The sequence below is a fragment of the Camelina sativa genome, chromosome 14, assembly GCF_030686135.1.
Source record: "Camelina sativa cultivar CO46 ecotype springtype chromosome 14, ASM3068613v1".
Lineage (NCBI taxonomy): Eukaryota > Viridiplantae > Streptophyta > Magnoliopsida > Brassicales > Brassicaceae > Camelina > Camelina sativa.
In genome coordinates, this window is record NC_141893.1 from 5055543 (window position 1) to 5078817 (window position 23275).

Sequence of the window (23275 nt, forward strand, 5' to 3'; positions counted from 1 at the left end):
TTTCATAATATTCATATATATATATATATATATATATATATATATATCCCCTATATAATATTACATAAGTATACAAATTTTCTTTGTAAACTATATAATATTTATAGGTTGGTTACAAAATAGGTTATAGATTAAATATAAGTTGGTTACAAAAATTGGTTATACACTTAAGAATATCCTAAAAAGTCATTTGATATCATCTAACTTACCATATTAATTTCTTTTATTAAATTATTCATCAAGTAAAATCTTTTGATGAAAAAACTAAATTATCATATTATTAATTATAATTAAAAAATAATTTTATTTCTAGATATACCATAAGTTAAATTTTTAAAAACAAATATAAATTGTTCAATCTAAAAACTATTCAAGCTTTAGTAATATTATTCTTTAAAAATAATATCTATTGAATTAAAATTTTTACTGAGTAATGGGTCAAAAATTGAATTTATATTCAATTTCATTTTTTTGTTGAATTTTATATAATATAATAAACTTTAAATAATTTATTTTGAAATATTTTCAAAATATTGAAATTTGATATTTTAAAGAATATCATAAATATTTAATAGATCAAAAAGTTAGAAACTATAGACTTCTAATTTGATTTGGTATAGCAAATGGTCAATAATATGAACTAAATGCAATCATGTAATATAGAGAGTCACAATAAGTTTCTTCCCATTTCACTCCTACATCAACGTTGAATTCTTCGGGTTCACCCGGAGTCACCTTCGGTGTTTCTGTCACAACGGGTTCTTCGGGCTGCTTGGTCTCCACCGTCTCCACCACTGGTTCTTCCTCCACTGTTTTTGGTGCAGCGTCAATCTCACTCGCCTATAAAATCACATAAATTGATTAAAAACATTCTTAATTGTAAAGAAACACTGCATCTCATTTTTTTTTCTAAAGACGGACATAAATGATCTGATCAGATTGATTAAAAAAAAATAGAAACTTTACCACAAGGCTGGCGTCCAATTCAGAACCTAGAATTGCTGAAGAAGAAAAGAATTTGTATGTGTTATGAGATTCTTTGTTGAGTGAATATATTTGAGCAATGAGGGGGAGGTTATATATTTATAGCAGAAGCAATGTGTTGCAAAGTGATAATAATGATTGTTTTTAACAAATTAGTCAATTTAAATATGGAAAAAATGTCATTAAAATCACAAACTTTCAAATTGTGGCCATTTTAATCACCCATTTTAATCACGAACTTCTGTTGGCTTACCGTTTAAAACACCAAATTTTGTTGACTAGGACGGAAAAACATGTCGTTAAATTCCTAAACGGAGCAATTAGCCAGCGTTAAGAGGTCGTTAATCCTCCCCCCTTAGTGTCAAAACGACACCATTTTAAATCGATCAATCACAACAAAAATCCCCAATTCGCATTGTAATCCCTAATTCTCATTTCCCCAATTTGATTTTTCGATTAACCCTAATTTTCGAATTTCTCCAATCGATTTCTCAGTCCCAAATGCCGAAAGTGAGAAATAAAGGTATGATATTGTTTGTTGGAGCTCCATCGGAAGATGAATCACAAAGTTTAATTGTGTTTGATCGAAACCCTTTAGGGGAAGCTCCTCGAGTTGATGATGGAGTTCGAGCTCCACTGCAAGACGTTGCAGTTTCTAATGTCAGAGGTGTATGCGTATATGAATCTGTTGTTGGAGATAAAGGAAAGATAGATAGAGGTGGAGCTTCACGTCGGCGTCAAAAACGGAAAAAAAAAGTGATGAAGATGACGAAGATAAGCCTCCAGTGGAGCATGATAGTGACGATGACTGCGCAGTTTATGGAGATGAAGATTGCAATGATGTTGATGATGCAGTAGGTGGTGGAGATGAAGAAGCTAATGTCAAAGAAGCTAATGCTGATGAAGCTGCTCTTGAAGAAACTAACTTCAACATCGAAGATGATTTCCCCTGAGATGGTTAGAACAGAAGAAGCTGGTTCCGATTCTTATAGTGGTGATGATATATGGGACGACGACAAGATACCGGATCCTTTGTTGTCGGACGACGAAGATGAAATCGAAGAAGAAGACAAAGACGAGGCACCTCCTAAAGATTGTTCTGATCCGGAGTCTTTGCTAGCGGTGGCGAAAACATACAACTCTCCTGAAGACTTCAAGCTTGTCGTGTTGATGTACTCTTTGATGACAAGGTACGACATTAAGCTCTATAGGTCTAATGCTTTTTTAGTTGGTGCAAAGTGTTACTATGTTGATGAGGATGGTGTTAAGTGTCCTTGGAGAGTGTATTGTTCATATGAGAAGAGGAAACATAAGATGCAAATTAGAGTTTATGTGAATGAGCATATATGTGTTAGATCAGGATATTCAAAAATGTTGAAGAGGTCTTCTATAACATTTTTGTTTGAGGAAAGGCTGAGACTGAATCCAAAGCTTACAAAATATGAGATGGCTGCTGAGATTAAGAGGGAGTATAACTTAGAAGTAACTCCAGATCAGTGTGCAAAGGCGAAGACCAAAGTGATGAGTGCAAGAAAGGCCAGTCATGAATCACATTTTGCAAGAATATGGGATTATTAAGCAAAGGTATTGAATCAGAACAAAGGCTCAGAATTTGAGATTGAGACAGTTCCTGGGCCAGTAATTGGAAGCAAACATAGGTTTTACCGGTTGTATATCTGTTTTAAAGCTCAAATGGAAACATGGAAACAAACTTGTAGACCTATCATAGGAGTAGATGGAGCTTTTTTAAAAATGGGATATAAAAGGGCATGTTCTAGCTGCAGTTGGAAGGGATGGGGACAATAGGATTGTTCCTTTGGCTTGGGCAGTTGTAGAAATAGAAAATGATGATAACTGAGACTGGTTATTGAGACATCTCTCTGCAAGTTTGAGTCTGATTACAACGACACCTCTAGCTCTCATTTCTGATAAACAATCGGTAAGTATGATACTTTCACTTTCATATTTTTATTTTTGTTGTCTCGGGTTTCATTTTGAGACCTTATTGACTAATTACACTTCATAATTATTTTTTGCATGGTCTAGTTAAAGCAATCAGTAACATCCTTCCACAAGCTGAGCATCGACAATGTGCAAAACACATAATGGATAATTGGAAGCGAGACAGTCACGACCAAGAACTACAACACATTTTTTGGAGGATAGCACGCAGCTACACCACAGGTCAGTTCAATGACAATATGGCAGAACTCAAGCATTACAATCCTCAAGCATACAACTCTCTACAACTTACAAATCCAATAACATGGTCAAGAGCTTTTTTCAAGATTGGTATCTGCTGTAATGACAATCTTAACAATCTCAGTGAGTCATTCAATAGGACTATTAGACAAGCCAGGAGAAATCCTTTGCTGGATTTGCTTGAGGACATAAGAAGACAGTGCATGGTCAGAAATGCAAAGAGGTTTATCATAGCTGATAATAGGTTGAAGACACGGTTCACCAAAAGAGCTCATGCTGAGATTGAAAAAGCAATTGCTGGAGCCCAATATTGCGAGAGATATATGGCTAGAAACAACATACATGAGGTATGTCAGAATGGTGTAGGTTATAGTGTTGATATGGATGCAAGAAGTTGTGGATGCAGGAAGTGGCAGATGGTTGGCATCCCATGTTCTCATGCTACAAGTATGATAATAGGGAAAAAAGAGAAGGTTGAAGATTATGTCAGCGACTACTACACAAAGAAAAGGTGGCGAGAGACATACCTTGATGGTATTAGGCCTGTGCAAGGGATGCCATTGTGGCCTAGATTGAACTGGTTGCCTGTATTGCCACCACCATGGAGAAGAGGAAATCCCGAAAGACCTTCTATGCTAGGAGGAAAGGAAGAAATGAATCTTCGTCTTCTTCAAATACCAAGAAGATGTCAAGGGAAAAAAGAATAATGACATGCTCTAACTGTCATCAAGAAGGCCACAACAAGCAAGCTTGCAAAAATCCAACTGTTGTTAGTGTGCCAAAGAGACCAAGAGGAAGACCACGAAAATATCAGGTTTTTCTGATTTTTTGTCAACTTAAGCTTACAAATATAAGTGTTTGTTTCAGTTTTTTTTACTTACACTTCTATTAGGAACCACAACCACAAGGATCACAAGCTCATCAAGTACCACAAGTATCTCAACCTCATCAAGTACCATAAGGAGAAGGAGCTCATCAAGTATCGGTTGGATCTCAATCTTCTCAAATACCACAAGGATCAAGAGCACATGTTTCACATGGATCAAGAGCACACGTCTTAAGAGCACACGCATCAAGAGCACACGTGCAAGGACCACAACCGCAAGGACCACAAGGAGAAGGATCACAATCACAAGGACCACAAGGAGAAGGATCACAAAGACAAAGACCACAAACACAAGGATCACAAGGGTAAGGACCAAAGTAGAACCTATTTATGTTGTCAAGCATTTGTTTTGTTTCGTTTTGTTGTCTTGGGTTTTTTGGTTTGTTGTCAAAACAAATCTTGCAACAAAGTCTTTCATTGCCAAACTACCATTACAAAGTCACATTACCACAAACACAAAATACAATACAAAAGACTCTAGTAACCAAGAACAAATTTCTGGTTTTTGGTTTTAAGAAGAAGGATCACAATGGCAATGACACTAAAAGTAAGATATACCAAGCACAATGAGCTCATCAACTTCCATTTCTTAGTGTCTCTTTTGATCAACATTCCATCTTCCTTCAGTTCTTCGATCTTTTCCTTCAAATCTTCAATCTCTCTGCCAATGATTGAAAATTTTGGTAAAGCATCTACAACCTCCTCGTATACACCTTCTTCAACCCGTTTAAACAAATGGTCCTGAAAAACAAAAACTTGAATCAAAACTCAAAAACACACAAAAGCAAAACAATTCTATTACATACATCTGCTCTGTTTGGACAGCGAAAGAAAGGTCTTCCTGGGTTTGCTTGCGTGTTCGATGTGTAGAGAACAACATCTAAGCCGTAATGCCACTTCGAGGGAACACCATGGCATCCGCGGTCTTTCTTTTCACCACATGATTGCCCATAATTGCAACTCATATCTGTTGGGGAATGATATAAGAGTTTTTAATTGAGATAAGAATCGAAAAATCAAATTGGAGAAATGAGAATTAGGGATTTTGTTTTTGAATAAAATCGATTTGGGGATTTTTACCTCCGTTTGCTCGGGTTCAAACAATGTCGTTTTGACACTAACGGGGAAGGTACACCGCGGGGAAAATTATTTATAACCAAAACATTTAAATTATAAGTTGTATTTGTTGGTTAAATATGTTATAATTATATAATAATTGCTAATTTTATTGTTTAAACCGCAATTATAATTTTTTTTTTACATAATATTTATTTAATCAATTTAATTAGATATGTATGTCCTCTGATACCGATAGTATTAACAAAATAATGAAATGATGATTTACCCGTATAACACCGAATCAATGATATTTAAAATTTATATAAATATCGATAAAACTCATCCCGCTATATAACCCCGTCCCGAGATATTTTAAATCGCACCATAGCATTTTAATTTTTAATATATATTGTTTTGTATTATAAATATTAGATTGAGTTGATATGTTATTTATTAAGATTGTTACCATTTACATTTTATAAGATTGGCGCTTTATATAAAGTTTAAATATTATAATATTTAGAATTCTTAAAATGGTTGAGTTTTTCTCATATTTGAAGTTTTGTACCCATATTTTAATATATGCCCGTTTTGAAACATTTGTATTATATCATATGCAGGAAAAATCACAATTTTTATTAACTAAATGTATTATAGAATAATTCAAGATAATTTAAATATAAATTCAAATAAAAATAAAAGGGAATCATATATTTATGTTTGAATAAGATAGAAAGATTTCCTTATTTTTTTAAATCTTACCTATAAATAATTTTGAAATTTTTGGTAACTAATATTAAAGTTAATGCATTGAAGGTTAACTATTTCCAAAATGATTATTTTGTCAAAAGTGCTGCAAAAATATTAGTATAGATGTATTTAAAAAGTTAAGAAATAAATATACTTTTAATTATATATATATATGGTCATTTCAATAATTTAGAATCTATAGTAAGTAAATTGAAAATCTAACATAAGATATATTTTAATATTTTTTGTTATTTCATGACACGTCGATAAAAATGAACATTGTATCATCGACCGAATTCTAGAAGTTAAACTAGACCCAACGCGACTACTCTCAGAAGCAAGGCTCTTTGGCAAAAGTTCGCTTATACGACGTGCATTCATTTATTAAGCAATAAAGCAAGCATTTATCAATGTTTTAAAATTTCTTTAGTAACTTTTGATATGTTGTGGCTTCAATAATTCTTCTTTTTTACTTTACAATGGGATGTTGATGTCTCATGACTTCAATAATTCTTCTTTTTTACTTTACAATGGGATGTTGATGTCTCATGAGAAAAGATATGTTTAATCAGATTTACACACAGTCAATACGATTTGTTACTGACCAATTCTTAATCTAACTAAAATCCCTAAGAACTCTAAATGCTTATTCGTTTAGTTCTCTAAAAATTCTTCTTGAACGACCAAAGAACATGTTTGCCCCAATAACACAATATATATGAATCTCTTATGACATACTTTCCTATTAAAGGATAAGTCCAAATCTTCTTAATAGATATGATAATAACTTATTCTCTAATCAAAGAGTCTCTAAAAGCACAACCACGTCACTCGATATCCGTTACGGTTTCTACGCACGAACCTCTCTTACAGAGTCCTACAGACTAGCCTTGTAGCAATCAAAGTCTTCATGCTTTCATTCGCCCCTTTTTTATTTTAATGTGACAACTCAAGCTCCAAATGTGAATAGTACTAGAATCTTCTAAAACCACAAGCCTCAACCACATTCAGCTACAACATCATCACCAATATCATCATCTCATCATACTCCCCTAGCGTGAGTGCACATTCATATAAAAACAAGGATGAAGACATAAAAGCTGGGAGACACAACAAGCTTCCTATCATGCCTTGTACCAAAAATAATCCTCAAGAGCTGTTATAATATCCGTAGGTTCAACATTTGAAACACAACAATATTGCAACACTTCTTGAAAATTCATCTCATCATGATGAGAGGTTTGCTTAACAACTGCAACTGCAGGATAGTGATTCTTGTGACTTTGAAACTGTTTAGATATAGCTAAGACTCTTGACGATTAATCATTCCAGTCAGCACTATTGGATCTGGTTGATTCAGTTGTGGCTTTTTCTTTTAAAGGTGGTTCTGCAACATGCTTCTGTAGACCCTCAGGTTCAACCCCAACATTTTCTTCAATGATTATCTTCGAGAGATTGCAACATAGGTTGATTTCCTCAGTTTCCTGGATTACTTGATCATATTGTCTTTCATTATGTTCAGAAACCTTAGAGTAAAGATCCTTTTTTAGCAACCCAGACTTTGCAAAAGTGAGTTGGATCGATAAAGCACTTCCTAGCCATCCAAAGCTCCTTGATCTTGTTCTTAAACTTGTAACAAAATGATCTGGCATGACCAGGTTTACCACAATGAAAACATTCATAAACCCTACGTCCTTGCTTGGATTTAGTCCAACCTTTTTGTTTAGGATCGGATATAGATTGAACTCGTGTGTTCTTGGTTAGTGCTACAAGGGCTTCCTGTTGAACCAGTTTTTCCAGAGTACTTGACTCGGTTTCATGGGTTAAATTACTCTTAACAAAGCATACTGATTTATCACGAGACAACAGCTCAACCGTCTCCTCCTTGTGATAACCCAGACCTCGATGTTGGGATCCCACAATTCCCATCGATAAGATTCATCCAGCTTTTGACCTCCATTGTTCAACCTTATGATATTTTTGTGATTTTTATTCAACTCTTTTTCCAACCTTGTCGATCTTTCCTTCTCCAAGCCATACTTCTCTTGTAGATTTTTCAGTTTCTTCTCAAACAGCTCCTTTTCGTATAAATTTTAAGTCTTTTAGGGATAGATTCATGGCCAGGAAAGCAGTTCCATAGCCACAATTATCGGATTCCAGATCAATTCAAAGATCAGGTCTTTGCAATTATATTATTTACTTTAATAATCTTACTTCCTTAAATACTTATAATTTCGTTTAAGATCTCTACGTTGACTGTGGTTTGACATGTTTGTAGGTAGTGATAGTGATAGGTGGTCAAGCTAGTGGAAACGACATTAGCAGCGACATAGCAAGCATGGCAAAAGAAGTCCATATCTCAGCTAAAGGGGTTACATCTGAGTCGTACAGCGGTTACAACAACCTACGGCTTCATCCCCCGGTAGATAAATATGAAATAAAAAGACAGTTAAGAATATGAATATAATCTCATTTTGATTTCTTAAAAATTCCTTTGATGTAGATATATCGCGCCCGCGAGGATGGTTCCGTGGTATTCAAAAAAGGTAAAGTGGTTCTTGCTGATGCAATAGTTCATTGCACTGGTTACAAGTATCATTTCCCGTTTCTTAAAACCAACGGTTATGTGACTGTTGAGGATAATCGTGTTGGACCACTCTACAAGTATGTTTTCCCACCCGCACTTGCCCCTAGGATCTCCTTTATTGGTTTACCTTTCATGGTTAGTATTACTACTACATGTTAGATAGAATGTAGATTTTAAGAGATTTAGAATGTTTGGATAATCTTGAAATATACACTTTTATAAGATAAGAACGTTAGAATAATATTTGAAAATCTTTTGTTATCTTTGAAGCTATGGTCAGGTGTTTGTTATACATGATGGTATAATGTCTTAGTTTAGATCTTCTAACAAGTGGGTTGATTTTGATTTTGGGCTCATTACTTGGTTTGACCTTTGTTCTTTAACTTGTTATAATCCAGGGACTTCAGTTCTTTATGTTTGAAATCCAGAGCAAGTGGGTTGCTTCGGTTCTGTCGGGACGGGCTAAGCTTCCTTCAGAGGATAAGATGATGGAAGAGGCTATAGCTTTCTACGCGAAGCTTGAAGATTTGGGGATCCCTAAGAGATATACACATTTTCTAACCGATCCTCAAGGGAATCCAATGCTCGGGACATTTAAACCGGAGGATGAAGTTGTGATCTCTCAAAGTGATTATTTCAACTGGATAGCAGAACAGTGTGGTTGCGCATCCATACAACGTCGCTATCAAGAAAGTTTTCTTTGGTGGAGATTGTTATCGCGATCGATGGGACGCTGATCAACTCATTAAAGAAGTGTACCGCGAATTTGCCAAATTGAAATCGAACCAAAATTGTTCTTCTTAGTTGTTGATTCATGGAAGGTGTTTGAAACGTGACAAAGGGAACAGTTGCAGTCTGAATATTGGAACTGTAATTTGTTAAGTTGAGAACTAGTGGAGACATTCTTAATAAAAGTTGTAAACATGATCAATGATTCAATGATTTTTCGTTATTTATGAACCAAATGCAAACATGTAATATAGAGAGTCACAGTAAGTTTCTTCCCATGTTACTCCTCGACATCGACATAAACGTTGATTTCTTCAGGTTCAACCGGAGTCACCTCCGGTGTTTCTGTCACAACGAGTTCTTCGGGCTTCTTGGTCTCCACCTTCTCCACCACTGGTTCTTCCTCCACTGTCTTTGGTGCAACGTCAATCTCACTCGCCTATAAAATCACATAAATTGATTAAAAACATTCTTTATTATAAAGAAAAACTGCATCTCATTTTTTTTCTAAAGACGGACATAAATGATCTGATCGTTCACCAAATCCAAACTAAATTGATTAAAAATAAAACTAGTAATATAAAATTTATAATCTTTTGAAGAAAATTTTACATTTATAAAAAAAAGGAAAAAAAAATAGAAACTTTACCACAAGGCTGGCGTCCAATTCAGAACCTAGGATTGCACTACTAGACATTACTGATGAAGAAGAAAAGAAATTGTTTGTGTTATGTGATTCTTTGTTGAGTGAATATATTTGAGCAATGAGGGGGAGGTTTATCTATTTATAGCAGAAGAAGCAATGTGTGTTGCAAAGTTATAATAATGTTTGTTTTTGACAAATTTGTCAACTTAAATATTGTGAATTCTCTAATAATGAACCGTTTGCAGAGGAAAGAGTCGTTTTTTTTTTGTTATATATATTTTTAACTGTGTGGATATCATTTTACACATCATGCCACCTACTTAACTAGATCAGCTGTTCTTTTTTCTTAATAAAATTAAATGTTTATCTATCATCGAATTAGAGTAGTAGCAAATTCGTTACAAAAGAAAAATTTACCTAAATATATTAAAATGAAAATTGCACTCGAATGAGTCTTTTTGCTTATAGTTTATGTATATTATAACATAACACCCTATGCATGTCACATAGATGTAACTTGTAAGACAATATAACGACATGTTATTACTTTTTCTTCTATTCAAGTCAATATGCCTCTTTACGATATTTTGAAAATATTCCATCCGTTTCAAAATATAAGATATTTTAGAGAAGTTTTTTTTGTTTCATAATATATGATGTTTTCAATTTTTTATGCAACTTTTATATTAGTTTAGTATTTTATATTATGCAGTATTGTTTCTGATTGGTTGAACTTGTTAAAAGTAAAGACTTCTTAATCTGCGTGCTTTAGTTAAAACATCCTATATTTTGAAACGGAGGGAGTATATATTATTATTTCAACAAAAATATTATATATATATGTTTTTAATAAGACAATATTTTTAAATCAATTTATATAACTGGTTAAAAAAACAACAAGCATCCCATAATAATAAATATTAATTTTTTTTAGTTCTGAAAATCTGAACTTTTTCCAGGAACTGGGGTCAAACTGGGAACATAGGAACAAATATTAATAAAATCTTCAGCCTCAACTTCTATTTGAATCTTCGTCAACGCATTGCCCCTCACAATATAAATGCAAAGCTGTTTATTTTCATCCATACAACACATGACGAAACTCTTTTTGTAAACACTATCGATGAAGTAACTTATTGGACGAAAGCCCAAAGAAATAGGCATAGAAACCGTCATGAAGTTTATCCACGTTACATGCTCCCCATTGTCATTATTAATCTTGTTTTTTGTCACCCAAACCTCAATTATATTATTTGCTCCAATCATTCTTTTTAACACTGAAAGCCGATCTTTCTTAAAGGTTGAGAGAACTGGCAAATTGTAAGAGTTCGTCGTATTCTTCCACGGTAGAACACAAAAAACTTTATACACTTCTTTCGAAAAATCGAAACTTTCGAAAGATAGTTATCAGTCTCAAAATCAAAAACAACCCAATATAAATTTCCATTCAAAGACACATCAATACATGAGCGGAAATATACTTGAGGAGAAGAATTTGTACACTTCAACTCATTATTTCCTAACTCGTAGATATCAGTTTTTCTCTCATAACTACTTGAACCCAAGATGTTGTAAACCTTTTCAGGTTTACCACTATCATATCCTATGCCACGAAATATGAAATCTTTGTATTTACCCTCGATCCATCTAGTTTGTCTTAACCACGGGTTCCAAATCCCAGCTTAATTAATCCATGACCGCGCGTCACAAAACAATAAGCCATCACAAGGAAGGACGTGTATACCCATGACATTATTATTAGGAATATCTAAAGATAACTCATGCATCCTTATCTTTGGATCATTGCTGAGATTGACGCTTACCGAATACATCTTGGAATGCGTCCATATGAAAAATTGAGGACGTACTACATGAACCGAGTGGTTGTTGATGAATGATTTTCTTTTGAAAAGTGTGTACCATTGTTTGCAAACGATTTTGAATCGGATTAGAGATAGAACCAGAACACGATAGAGTATTTCTTCTACCAATTCCCATGGAAATTGTACATGCATCATTTGGTTTTCACTATAACCATGAAGCTAACAACATAATATGCATAATGCAGTATATAAAATGTAAAGAAAAAAGTTAACTAGGCAAAAAAAAAAGATTTTTAATTAAATAATATAATCTTACATCTTTCAAATTGAGCTAGATTTACCTTCTCCAAGATAAGACATAATATATATATCTTACATCTTCATAATATAGTTGTAGCACTACAAAAAAACAGCTTAAGTAAAATCACTTAAATTGAACCATAAAACTAAATGATAGTATATTAAATTATTTATTTATAATTGATACAAAAATTAAAATGTAACATCAGTTGCAATAACCGATGTCGTTATTAATTTGTGTGGCATCAATTGATTAAACTGATGCAAAACTAAATTAATTTGTATCAATTTTACATATTGATGCAAATATAAAAATTTACATCACTTCAATAATTGATATGTTTATCAATTTATATTAACATCACTTAAAAAAATGATATATGATTTACATCATTAAAAAGTGATGCTGATTAAATTATACTAATTACATCCAAACAAAACTGTATCGGTTCTTAACTTCCTATAAAACTGGTAGTTTAGCATCAGTTTTTAATGACTTCATATCACTTTTTTTTTAATTGCGGAACCAAAAAAAAAAGTCTCTTTTCTTTTCAATTTTATTTTAAATGGGCGTCAGTTTTTTGTTTCTTACCTCCATAATACCATAATTCAAGATATTGTTGAAAACACAATATTCATTTTCCCCACTATTAAGTGAATCCTAACTTCTCTAAAATTCTCTAGAAATCTACGCTTACTTTGCATTATTTAACAGTTTCTTAAAGTTCTTTTTAATATAACTTCTTCTTTTTCTTATTCTTCTTCTTCCTCTTCTTCTTTCTTTTATCAATATACCTTATTAATACATTATTAACTTTACAGTGATTTGCCATTTCGTATGCCATCCAAGCGCAGCGAAAAAAACGAACCATACCACTGTCCCTAGAGCGCCAATCGTTCAAGTCTACGTTTGTGTAACCGGTGAAGAAGATCGTAGAAGTCATCGCAAAAAAAATGTCAACGATGTACAATCCTTAGGCTAAGGTCACAGTGGTTCCATTTACTACAACTTTTGATATCAAGATGATGAAGGATGGTGAGAGAGACCGTGAGAAGAATAAAAACATTTTTCGATGATGTCAATTAATATTTCTAGGATTATGAGACATAGAAGGAGCTGAGCGGGCCTAATGGAGATTATAGTGACATTGATGGAAAGATCTAAAGGATTTTCATCATGAGATTCAAAGGCTATGGTGAATTAGGAAGAAAAGTGTTTATGATTTTGGGATTTTTTTTAATTCTGAACAATGTATTCGTGTTTGTACGAAATTTATGATTTTTATATTATTTTATTTATAATTATTGATTATTAAAAATAGCAAAATTTTTATAATTATTTCTAAAAACTAACAATAAATTTATCGATTATTCATATTTGATTTAATTTAAAATTTTAATTGTAAAATATACAATTGTTTGAATCATTTATTAAAAATGATATTTTCTTAACATCAACTATTTAAAATTCACATAAATATTTAGCATCACTTACTATAACCGGAAAAATATTAAAATCATTTATATTAACTGATGTAAAATTAGTATCATTTTTTGCAATTGATACTTAATAACTTCAAGTACAATAATCGATACAAATATTTGTCTCAACCGATGTGAATTATTTGCATCAGCAAAATATAAATCATTCATTAAAGTGATGTAAATTATTTTTGTATCATTTAAATCTGATGCAAAAATATAATATAAATGATGTAATACCATTTTTTTTTGTAGTGTAGCAATTAATGTAAAATTGAAATAATCTAGCAACTTTAATGTAATTAACATATATATATATATATATAATAGTATAGATTAAATATAAAAAAGGAATATTGATTTTTTTTTCTTAATTGAAATAATCTAAGGTTCTGTTCTAACTAAATTAAGAAACAAAAATCTAGTTTAATTTTTATAATATTTTAATTTAGATTACATTATACTAGATTAGGACCCGCCCGTTGTGTGGATTTAGAGTTTTAAAATAAAATTTAATTTAACAAATAATATAAAGTAAATATTTTTAGTAAGTAAAAACTATCTATACAAGTAAATAGATACACGGAGGTGTCCAATGTGATATTTGATGTAGAAGGTGCGACTCTGCGGTTGAGTCTATTAATCATGTTTTCTTTGAATGTCTTCGCTCGTGTGAAGTTTGAGATTTATCTCCGACCCCGGTCTTATCAGAGGGTTTTCCATATGAGTCGATGTACTGGAACTTGGATTTTGTTTTATGGAGGGATGCCTCTCAACAGGGTGATCCTGATCAACTTCTTCAATTACCCTGAATTTTATGGGCAATCTGGAAGGCCATAAATTAAAAAGTTTTTCAAGGTTTAGAGATCGAGGTGAATGAAATAATTTCTCAGGCTTTGGGCGATAAGTTAGCCTGGGAAGAGGCGCTCTCTTTTATGGCGGTCATGTCAGCTCCATCTTCGTCTTTGGACGCCCAGATTTCTTCACCTCGTTGTCAGATTGATGGTTCTTGGAAAGCAACCAATGTGCATTCAGGATTGGACTGGTGGTGTTGCATTGGTAAGGAGCGAACCTTGTTGTTGGGGGCCAAGTCTCTAAGACGGAGCCCCTCCCCCCTGCATTCGGAGTTGGAAGCATTGTACTGGGCCATGGAGCGGATATGTGCTGTAGGGATCGCTTGTCAACATTTCGAGACTGATTGTGCTGAGTTACTCACTATGGTTCAGTCCCCTAAACATTTGTCGTTCTTCTCCAATGTGCTCGATGAGTTCAACTCGTTGGAGTCCTTCCAAATATTCTCCATCTCTTGGATCCTGCGTGCGTCAAATACGAAGGTGAATTGTCTTGTATGTGCTTCGCGCTCTCTTATCCATGAAGTTTCTTTTGTAAACCCCTTCCCTCCGGCTTGGGCAACTAATCAAAGAATTTTCTTTTAATTTATTGTTTGCATGAAAAAAAAGTAAACATATACATTTTTAGTTAAGAAAATAGTTGTAGATGACTTCAAATTTATTAAAATTAAATTAAATTTAACAAAGAATATATATTTATTTAATTCTTTTCGTAAGTAAAACAATGTATAAAAGTAAAGAGATAAACTTTTAGTTATAGAAAATAGTTGTTTTTTTTGCTATAATACACTAATGTATATCCATTTACAAATCTACTATCTATATTACTACTTGAAGTGTATTTGTACACGCAAATATATTTTACTGTTAAAATATACTCATTATTCTTTACTATTACCAACAAATTATCTTGAATTTGGATTTTGTTTTATGGAGGGGTGCCTCTCAATAGGGTGATCCTGATCAACTTCTTCAATTACCAAAGATTTTATGGGCAATCTAGAAAGCCATAAATAAAAAATATTTATTAAGGTTTAGAGATTGAGACGAATGATATATTGCTCAAGCTTTGGGCGACAAGTTAGCATGGGAAGAAGCGCTCTTTTTTACGGCGGTCAAGTCAGCTCCATCTCCGTTTTCGGATATCCAGGTTTCTTCACCTAGTTGTAAGATTGATGGTTCTTGGAAAGCAACCAATGTGCATTCATGATTGGGCTGGTGGTGTTGCGTTGGTGAGGAGCGAACCTTGTTGTTGGGGGCCAAATGTCTAAGACGGAGCCCCTCTCCCCTCCATTTGGAGTTAGAAGTGTCAGTTACCTGCTGTAGGAATCGCTTGTCAACATTTCGAGACTGATTGTGCTGAGTTACTCACTATGGTGCAATCCCCTGAATATTGGTCGTCCTTCTTCAACCTGCTTGATGAGTTTAACTCACTGGAGTCCTACGCATGTGTTAGTCTTACATACTCCTATTTTCTATATTAAAATAACAGTCTTTTTGAATAAATTATTTGATTGGTGAAAAAAATATTAGACTATAGATTTTTTTTTTTAATTTTTTTACTTCAACAATCTTTTTCTTTATGTCAAGGTGAGTATTTATATTTTTTAGAAACAGTAATTAATTGTATAATTTTCACAATCATTTTTTTATCTTATATAACAAAAAATCTTCTTTCTTGTAAAATTAGCAACTTAAAATTAAAATAAGTAAACAATATTCTAATTTTGAATTTTATGATAAAGATATATATATAATTTCCTTATAATGATCTTTTCTAAATTTTAAAACTGTTTAAATTTTATAATTTTTTTTATAATTGCCTTTTGAAAACAAAACTTTTGTTTTACATTTGGAAGTTTGCAAAGGTTTTTTTTTCTTTAAATGATTTTAAATAAAATTAGGTTTTCTTTTCTCTATTTTACTTTTCTATAGAACCTTTTTATGATAGGTTTTGAATTTTTACATTTTAAATATTTCAATAAATTTGGAATTGACATGTGTCAACATCTGAACGATACAGTTGACACGTATCACAATCTTGTTAATGAGTAATTTTGACATCAAGCTTTATATAATAAGATAGCTCCATGTCATAGAGATTTCATAACTTATATTTGTATTCATATAGTAACGCTTATAATTTACTTAGTGGGGGTATTAAACTTGATATTTTAAGGATTTGATAGGATTTCAATACTTTAAAATTTTGAAAATTTTTAGTAGATGTGATTTTGTTTTAGAGTTTTTTTTTTTAAAAGAAAAATGAGATGTGATTCTATGAGATTTTATTTGTAAACTTTCGGATGATTTTAAAATATTTTATAACACAAAAAAGAGAATTTTATATAATCGCTTATTTGTGTATATGAAGGTGCATGAGATGAAGATCGTAACTGCGTCGCCACCACAGTGTTTAATCTGGTCAAGCTGATGCACCTAATAACATATTAATATTGTCTTTCAGTAGCTTGTTGTTTTTTTAATTACAAATATCTGAAAATCTGAAGAGTTAATTAGATGTTATAAAGTTAGCAGAGGAGGGAAGTTATAAACTTAGGTTCGAAACGAAACAAGTGAGTTAGGTGAAACCCACAACATCAGATCAATCACAATCTCTTCTTCAGTCTATAAATAGCTAGCAACTATATGATCATCGCCATTGGCATCAAATCAATCAACTCACTCTTAAACTCATCAAAAGATTCCAAAGACATCTTAATTCGAGAATGAGTGGATCTTCCTCGAGAGCAGCCACCTCCGCCGCCAGTGATGGTACCTTTTCTATATCAAAAAATGTTGCTTCTCCCCTCCTCTTTTAATTAATCTCTGTCTGTTTCTTTAATTTATCTTGTTCTTTTTATTTAATAACAACAGGAAACTACGAACCAGTCCAGTGGACTTTGAAGGAGGATTCGTGCATTGCGAGGGTAGTTGTTCCGGGTTGTGCAGAAATCTTCTTCTTCTACGAAGATACCTGCGTTAAATTTGGCATTAAAGAAGTAGCCATGGACCAGAACGACCGCTCCGGACGCAAATACATCGGCTCCGTCGATTGTAACCCAAAGATTTACGCTGCGGAAAAAGCTGAGATTAAGTTTGTCGATGGCGTGCTCTGGATCACCGCTCCTAAGCACCACCAAGGTTAATATAATCAAGAAGAAGAGTGAACATTTGCTGCTTAATTTACGTCTTATTAAAACTAGAATAATACAGATCTGCATGGTCGGTACCATCCCGTGTTGTCAGGGTTAATTTCTCTTTAATAATCGGTGTGTCTAGTATATTGTTAGGGTTTCATATATATGGTGTGTCTCGCTATCTGTTTAACCCAGCAAGCTTGTTTATCTTTCATGGTTGTGTTAAACTCTTTTGTTTGTTTTATCTTATATAATCAATATAAAATTTATGTTAACCGCAAAGAAAGTCCAAGAATTTCATCCACCGGTCAACTTAATGCTAGTTTCTCTCAGCTTCGTCTCTAAAAATGCTAAGTTGTGTTGAGTATGAATTTTGTAAAAAAAAAAAACTTGCGTACGTACGCTGCTTTCGAAGTGTGTAAAATAGTTCTATTTTTGGAAGGGAATTGGGAGAAAGTTCTAAAGCTTTACCATTTGTACAGAAAGAATCTTTGACATTTGAAAAACAATAGTTGGAAAATAATTGATAACCAAAATCGCATTCAAACTCAATTAGTGCTAATGACGAAAGGGAAAAAAGATACAGCAGCTTGTTGTTCTTTTAATTACAAATATCTGAAAATTTGAGGAGTTAATTAGATGTTTTAATGAAAAAATAACTAAAGAGAAAATTGCACTGGAATAATTAAATTTTGAAGATATATCTTTTTGTAAAAGGAGTAACCAATAAGTACATGGTGGAATAATTGGGTAACCCTTCATGAATAAAGGAAACTAGTCTTTCTACCATTTGTATTTACCTTGCCCAACCGTTTAAAAGTATGTTGAAAAATGTGGCTACTGGCCAGATAACAAAAATAGAAAAAGGGATTATAGAAAAAAAACAAAAAACAAGAGAGAAGACGACAAAGAATATAAAAATGATCTCAGATCTACTGGAAAACAATTTTTCTCCAAATTACCATTGTAACAAGACAACAAGTTATCAATACGCGTTAACGAGGTTGGTAAGAAATTAGGTGCAACCGATTCATAAAGTAAAGAAAAAAAGAAACAATCTTTACCACAGAGAAAAAAAAAGGTTGCAAAGTAGATTCATCTTCACTTAGATGATTCATCTGAATCAAGAAACGAACAGCACCTAACTATAAATGGGTCACTTAACTGAGAATGCAAGAAGCCAAGAACTTTAAGAATTATTAATTAAATAGATTATCTATGTATGTAATGAAAAAAAACTTAAGATTTTCTATTTTTATTTCAGTACAAAATGTTTGGCAACAATGATTTTGTTTTTTTTGCGTGATATATTGTTGACTAAAAATGATTTAATTGATCATCTTCATGCATGCATGTGGAATTTTACGTTACATAAATTAGTTATCTGTACCTAACCCCACCATCTAACGTAATCACCACATGGACTCTCTAAATTTAATAAAAAGCTTCAGTATTTGAAATTTGTTTTCAAGTTGATATGTACATGCTTACAGATTTTCAACATTCTCCTTGGTTACTCCTTCTACGAATCATCATCAACTATCATGACTTGTATCTATTTTGTCTTGAAAATATAAACACACTATACATATCACGTTCGTGTTGCCTTTGCAACCACCAATTTTGAAGAGTATTCAATCTGTTCCAATTTAATAGTGGTATATTTCTATGAATATATATACAAACTATGTTGAAAAATGTGGCCTGATGAACAAAAATGGAAAAGGAGAATATATATATAAAGCGAAAAAAGAGAGCAGAAGACAACCTATATGACCAAATTTTCGCTCCAAGACATGCCCCTTACCAGTGTGGTCCATCAGATAGTTAGCGGGCTGACTGACTGACTCTGTGAACTTCCATGGGCTAGCGCTCGCCTCCTTGTTCTTAATCTAAGCGCTACAATTATTTACCAGTCAATTTACGTCCCTCTTATTGTTGTTGTGAATTGTATTGTATCTTATCTTACATAAATTGACAGTTTTATTTTGACATAGTTTACACCAATGCTATTATGCTTTTTTTTGAAGATTTGTCTAACTCGGCTACGCGCATTGTAGCTTTTGTACCTAAATGTTGAAGTTATGATTTGACTAGTAATGTTCCATTGTTTGTACACGGTTCTAAATCTTATAAGAGATAGAGGTAGAACACGGTAGAGTATATCTCTTCTACCAATATTACCATGGAAGTATTACAAGCGTCATTTGGTCTTCCATTTAACAGCGAAGCTATGATAAAAAACGATGTTGAAAAATTAGTGAAAAAAGAAAAAGAATTAAATTACACAAATTAAATTACAACTGATCTCTCCCGTTTCCCTAAATGGATCCAAACCCACCAGATTTTCTGTATTTAAACAGCCCGTAAGACAATGGAATGTACACACAAGAAAAAAGAAAAAGAAAAATTGGTTCCTCTGTCTCTCTGTTTTCAATACTCCTTACAAAAAAAAAAAAAATCGACAATGAGTGGATCATAACCGGAAGAAGCCAGCTACTCGGCTGCAGCCATTTCTACCTCGAATGACGCCAGCTCATCCTTGACTACTGCGGCCATCCCTACGGGTGATTAATTCTTGGGAAATTTTGTTTAATTAATTCTTGGAAAATTTTGTTTAATTAATTCATCAACAATTGTTAGCTAATCTTATTATATAAACTTTAATTTTCAAAGTTATTATTTAATATATTCGCGACATGTGTGAAATATATCGATTTATTTTTTTATGTGTAAAAATAAATTTTATTTAATAATTATAAGAAAATTAAAAAATCATAAAAATAAAATGATTACAATTAATATTGTTGAAAGTATATAAAATCAAAAATAATCTATTATATCACTAATTCTAATAGGAAAGTAAGTATGTTCTAAAACTCTTGATTTTGTAAGAGATGTCTGAAGCGATTTCCGCTGAAAACGTGACTGAGATGATGGATATCGGGGACAAGGGACCTCCACCGGAAGATCCACCAGATATCCCCGGAACATGGGTAAGGAAAGTGACAGGGGGTCTGAGTGGAGGCAGACCTTGTCCGGAGAGGGTTATACCGGATGAATATGTAATAGAGAGGTTGCGTGTGGAGTTTCCGGATGGTCAGCATGGAGAACCGATGATCACCATTCAGAATTATGTTTTGGAGGCCATGGACGGATTGTGGAAGCAGTGTATGGTTGTCAAGGTGTTTGGTAGGAATGTTCCACTCCCAGTTCTAAGTAGGAAGTTGAGGGAATTGTGGAAACCGAGAGGGAGATGACTGTTCTCGACTTTCCGAGGCAGTTTTTCATGATTCGTTTTGAAATTGAGGAGGAGTATATGGCAGCTGTGACAAGGGGACCATGGAAAGTGTTTAGTAGTTACCTTATGGTGCAAGCATGGTCTCCGTCCTTTGATCCACTAACGGACGATATTGTTACCACACCGGTTTGGATTAGGTTGTCTCATATTCCGTTTAATCTCTATCATAGAGCCATCCTGATGGGAATAGCTGGTAGTCTGGGGAAACCGATCAGGATAGATCCGATGACCCTGAATGTTGAGCGAGCACGTTTTGCTCGAATATATGTGGAGGTTGACTTGCAAAATCCGTTGAAAGGGTCAGTAGTCATCAATGGTGCACGGTATTTTGTGATGTACGAAGGCTTAACCAATATTTGTTCTGGTTGCGGGGGGTACGGACATTTGGTCCATGGTTGTCCGAAGAGAGGAACAAAGAAGGAGGTGGTCGTAGTTCCTCCTTCGGTGGTAAGACGGTCTGGTGGGGGAGATAAGGATGAGGAGGGGTTCACGGTGGTGCGTCGATCCGGAAATCGGCCGGAGAAGACGAATCAGCGAGTTTCCTTTTCGGCAGAAAACTCGGGAGGAGGTTTTCGCAGGAATCTGCGGGAAATCTCGGTAGTTAAGGAAAATGCGGGAATCGTGGTATCAAACAGTTTTGACGCGATAGGGCAATATCATTCTTCACTACTGATAAGGGAAGGAGTTGGATCTAGAGGGGAGAATAAGGAAAATGAATATGTTGAGATGCCTCAGAATAATGACAAGAAAATATTTAGCGTGAAGCAAGGGGATTCGAATAAGGGAGCACTTAAGGCAGGTAATGCCGCGAGAGGAGGTTTAAAAGATAAACGGTCGGGGTTCGAAAGCCCAGTGGTGCGAATGGGTCGGGATCTAGAGTTAATAATTGGCCCACCAAAGGTTTAAGTTTTGGCCCGGTTCAGGAGGAGACCCGTTTGTCTATCTCGGGTAAGATTCCCCGAGTCGAGAGTGATGGTGCTGGTCGGAAGGATGAAATCCCTAATATCGAGAGTGACGGTTCTGATGAGTCGACTCTGATTGAGCCTCCTGACGGAGCGGCTTCTTAGAGGCCACCTCTATTGGAGTTGGGTTCGAATCCAAAACAAGTGGATTCTGTTGAAAGTCGGGTCTCATCGGACGGGGATGGGGATTTGAGGGTTGCGTAACGGTTGACCCTGGTGGTTTTATTATTCCTTTTTATGATCGTGATGATGAACGTTTTGATGTGGAACGAACGAGGGGCGAATAAACCTAATTTTCAAATATTCATACGTTATATGCTTAAGAAGTTTAAGACCAATATTTTAGCTTTGTTTGAGGCGCATGTGGGAGGTGACAGAGCCGGGAGAATCTGTCAGGGATTGGGATTTGACAACTCCTTTCGGGTGGATGCAGTTGGTCAAAGTGGTGGACTGTGGTTGCTTTGGCGTTTCGGGGTTGGTCCGGTTAAGGTCGTGGAAGCTAATAATCAGTTTATATACTCAACAGTTGGGGAGGGGACTGATATCATGCACCTGGTGGTGGTATACACAGATCCAACGGTTAGTAGGCGAAGTGGGTTGTGGGATAAACTGAGGGAGATGTTACACGGGATTTTGGAGCCGGTGGTTGTCGGAGGGGACTTTAACACAATTCTGCGCTTAGATGAGAGGACAGGCGGCAACGGGAGGGTTTCGTTGGACTCGCTAGCATTTGGAGAATGGGTGAATGCATCTTCTCTTACTGATATGGGGTTTAAGGGAAGTAAGTTTACCTGGAGAAGAGGGTGTGTGGAAAGTACTTATGTGGCGAAAAGGTTAGATCGTGTTTTCTGTAATGCTCATGCGAGACTGAAATGGCAGGATGCATTAGTTTTGCATCTTCCCTTCCTTGCTTCGGACTATGCTCCATTGTTTCTTCAGTTGAGCCTTGAGGTGGAGGTGGATCCAAGGAGAAGACCTTTCCGTTTCAAGACGGCCTTGCTGCAGCAAGAAAGTTTCAAGGAGATGTTAATGAATTCTTGAGATAGTCAGGTTACTACTCTGCAAGCACTATCTCGACTTCAAAAAAAGCTTAAAGCGTAAGGAAGAGTTGGTGAGAGAGATCCAACGGGTTCAGGATTTGCTGGACATTCAGCAAACATATTCTTTATTACAACAAGAGGTGGAACTGATTAAGGAGTTTGATGTGGCTCTCGAGCAGGAGGAAACCATTTGGTTTCAAAAACCTCGTGAAAAATGGATAGTTCTGGGAGATCAGAATACTACCTTTTTCACACCTCAACAATAATTCGGAGAAGGAGGAATCGCATTGAGATGTTGAAGGATGCAGAGGGACGCTGGGTTACGGATGCTAAAGAACTTGAGCAGCTGGCGTTGGATTACTACAAAAGGTTATATTCGTTAGATGATGTTGACCTGATTGTTGATTCATTGCCACAGGAGGGTTTTGTGCGTTTGTATCATGAGGAAGTGAGAGTATTGGAGAAATCTTTCATTGAGCAGGAGGTTTAAAGCGCGTGGTCCGTATGGCTTTCAACCGGTGTTTTATCAACAG

At 34.4% G+C, this 23275-nt stretch overlaps 4 protein-coding genes and 3 pseudogenes across 5 annotated transcripts; 5 read left to right on the forward strand and 2 right to left on the reverse strand.

Moving 5' to 3' along the window:
• The first annotated feature begins 1485 nt into the window (after positions 1 to 1485).
• On the forward strand, positions 1486 to 4381 carry LOC104743244 (uncharacterized; annotated as a pseudogene).
• Positions 4382 to 4549: 168 nt separating this feature from the next.
• Positions 4550 to 5037, reverse strand: LOC147927848 (uncharacterized protein At1g43920, Chloroplastic-like). Its single transcript, XM_087485905.1, has 2 exons — positions 4879 to 5037; positions 4550 to 4813 (listed from the first exon to the last, which is right to left on the reverse strand). The coding sequence occupies exons 1-2, from the start codon at positions 5035 to 5037 to the stop codon at positions 4550 to 4552; spliced, it is 423 nt and encodes a 140-aa protein (XP_087342031.1).
• Positions 5038 to 8423: 3386 nt separating this feature from the next.
• On the forward strand, positions 8424 to 9359 carry LOC104743245 (flavin-containing monooxygenase FMO GS-OX-like 1 pseudogene; annotated as a pseudogene). Its single transcript, XR_015580767.1, has 2 exons — positions 8424 to 8603; positions 8867 to 9359. The product of XR_015580767.1 is annotated as a flavin-containing monooxygenase FMO GS-OX-like 1 pseudogene (transcript).
• Positions 9360 to 10773: 1414 nt separating this feature from the next.
• LOC109128641 (putative F-box/kelch-repeat protein At1g12170 pseudogene) lies at positions 10774 to 11861 on the reverse strand (annotated as a pseudogene).
• A 5167-nt stretch (positions 11862 to 17028) lies between these two features.
• Positions 17029 to 17448, forward strand: LOC104739870 (14.7 kDa heat shock protein-like). Its single transcript, XM_010460339.3, has 2 exons — positions 17029 to 17074; positions 17177 to 17448. The coding sequence occupies exons 1-2, from the start codon at positions 17029 to 17031 to the stop codon at positions 17446 to 17448; spliced, it is 318 nt and encodes a 105-aa protein (XP_010458641.1).
• A 3247-nt stretch (positions 17449 to 20695) lies between these two features.
• Positions 20696 to 21807, forward strand: LOC147927849 (uncharacterized). Its single transcript, XM_087485908.1, has 2 exons — positions 20696 to 21539; positions 21641 to 21807. The coding sequence occupies exons 1-2, from the start codon at positions 20696 to 20698 to the stop codon at positions 21805 to 21807; spliced, it is 1011 nt and encodes a 336-aa protein (XP_087342034.1).
• Positions 21808 to 21948: 141 nt separating this feature from the next.
• LOC104743246 (uncharacterized) lies at positions 21949 to 22743 on the forward strand. Its single transcript, XM_010464352.2, has one exon. It carries the CDS (start codon positions 21949 to 21951, stop codon positions 22741 to 22743), a length of 795 nt encoding a protein of 264 aa, XP_010462654.2.
• Positions 22744 to 23275: the final 532 nt, after the last annotated feature.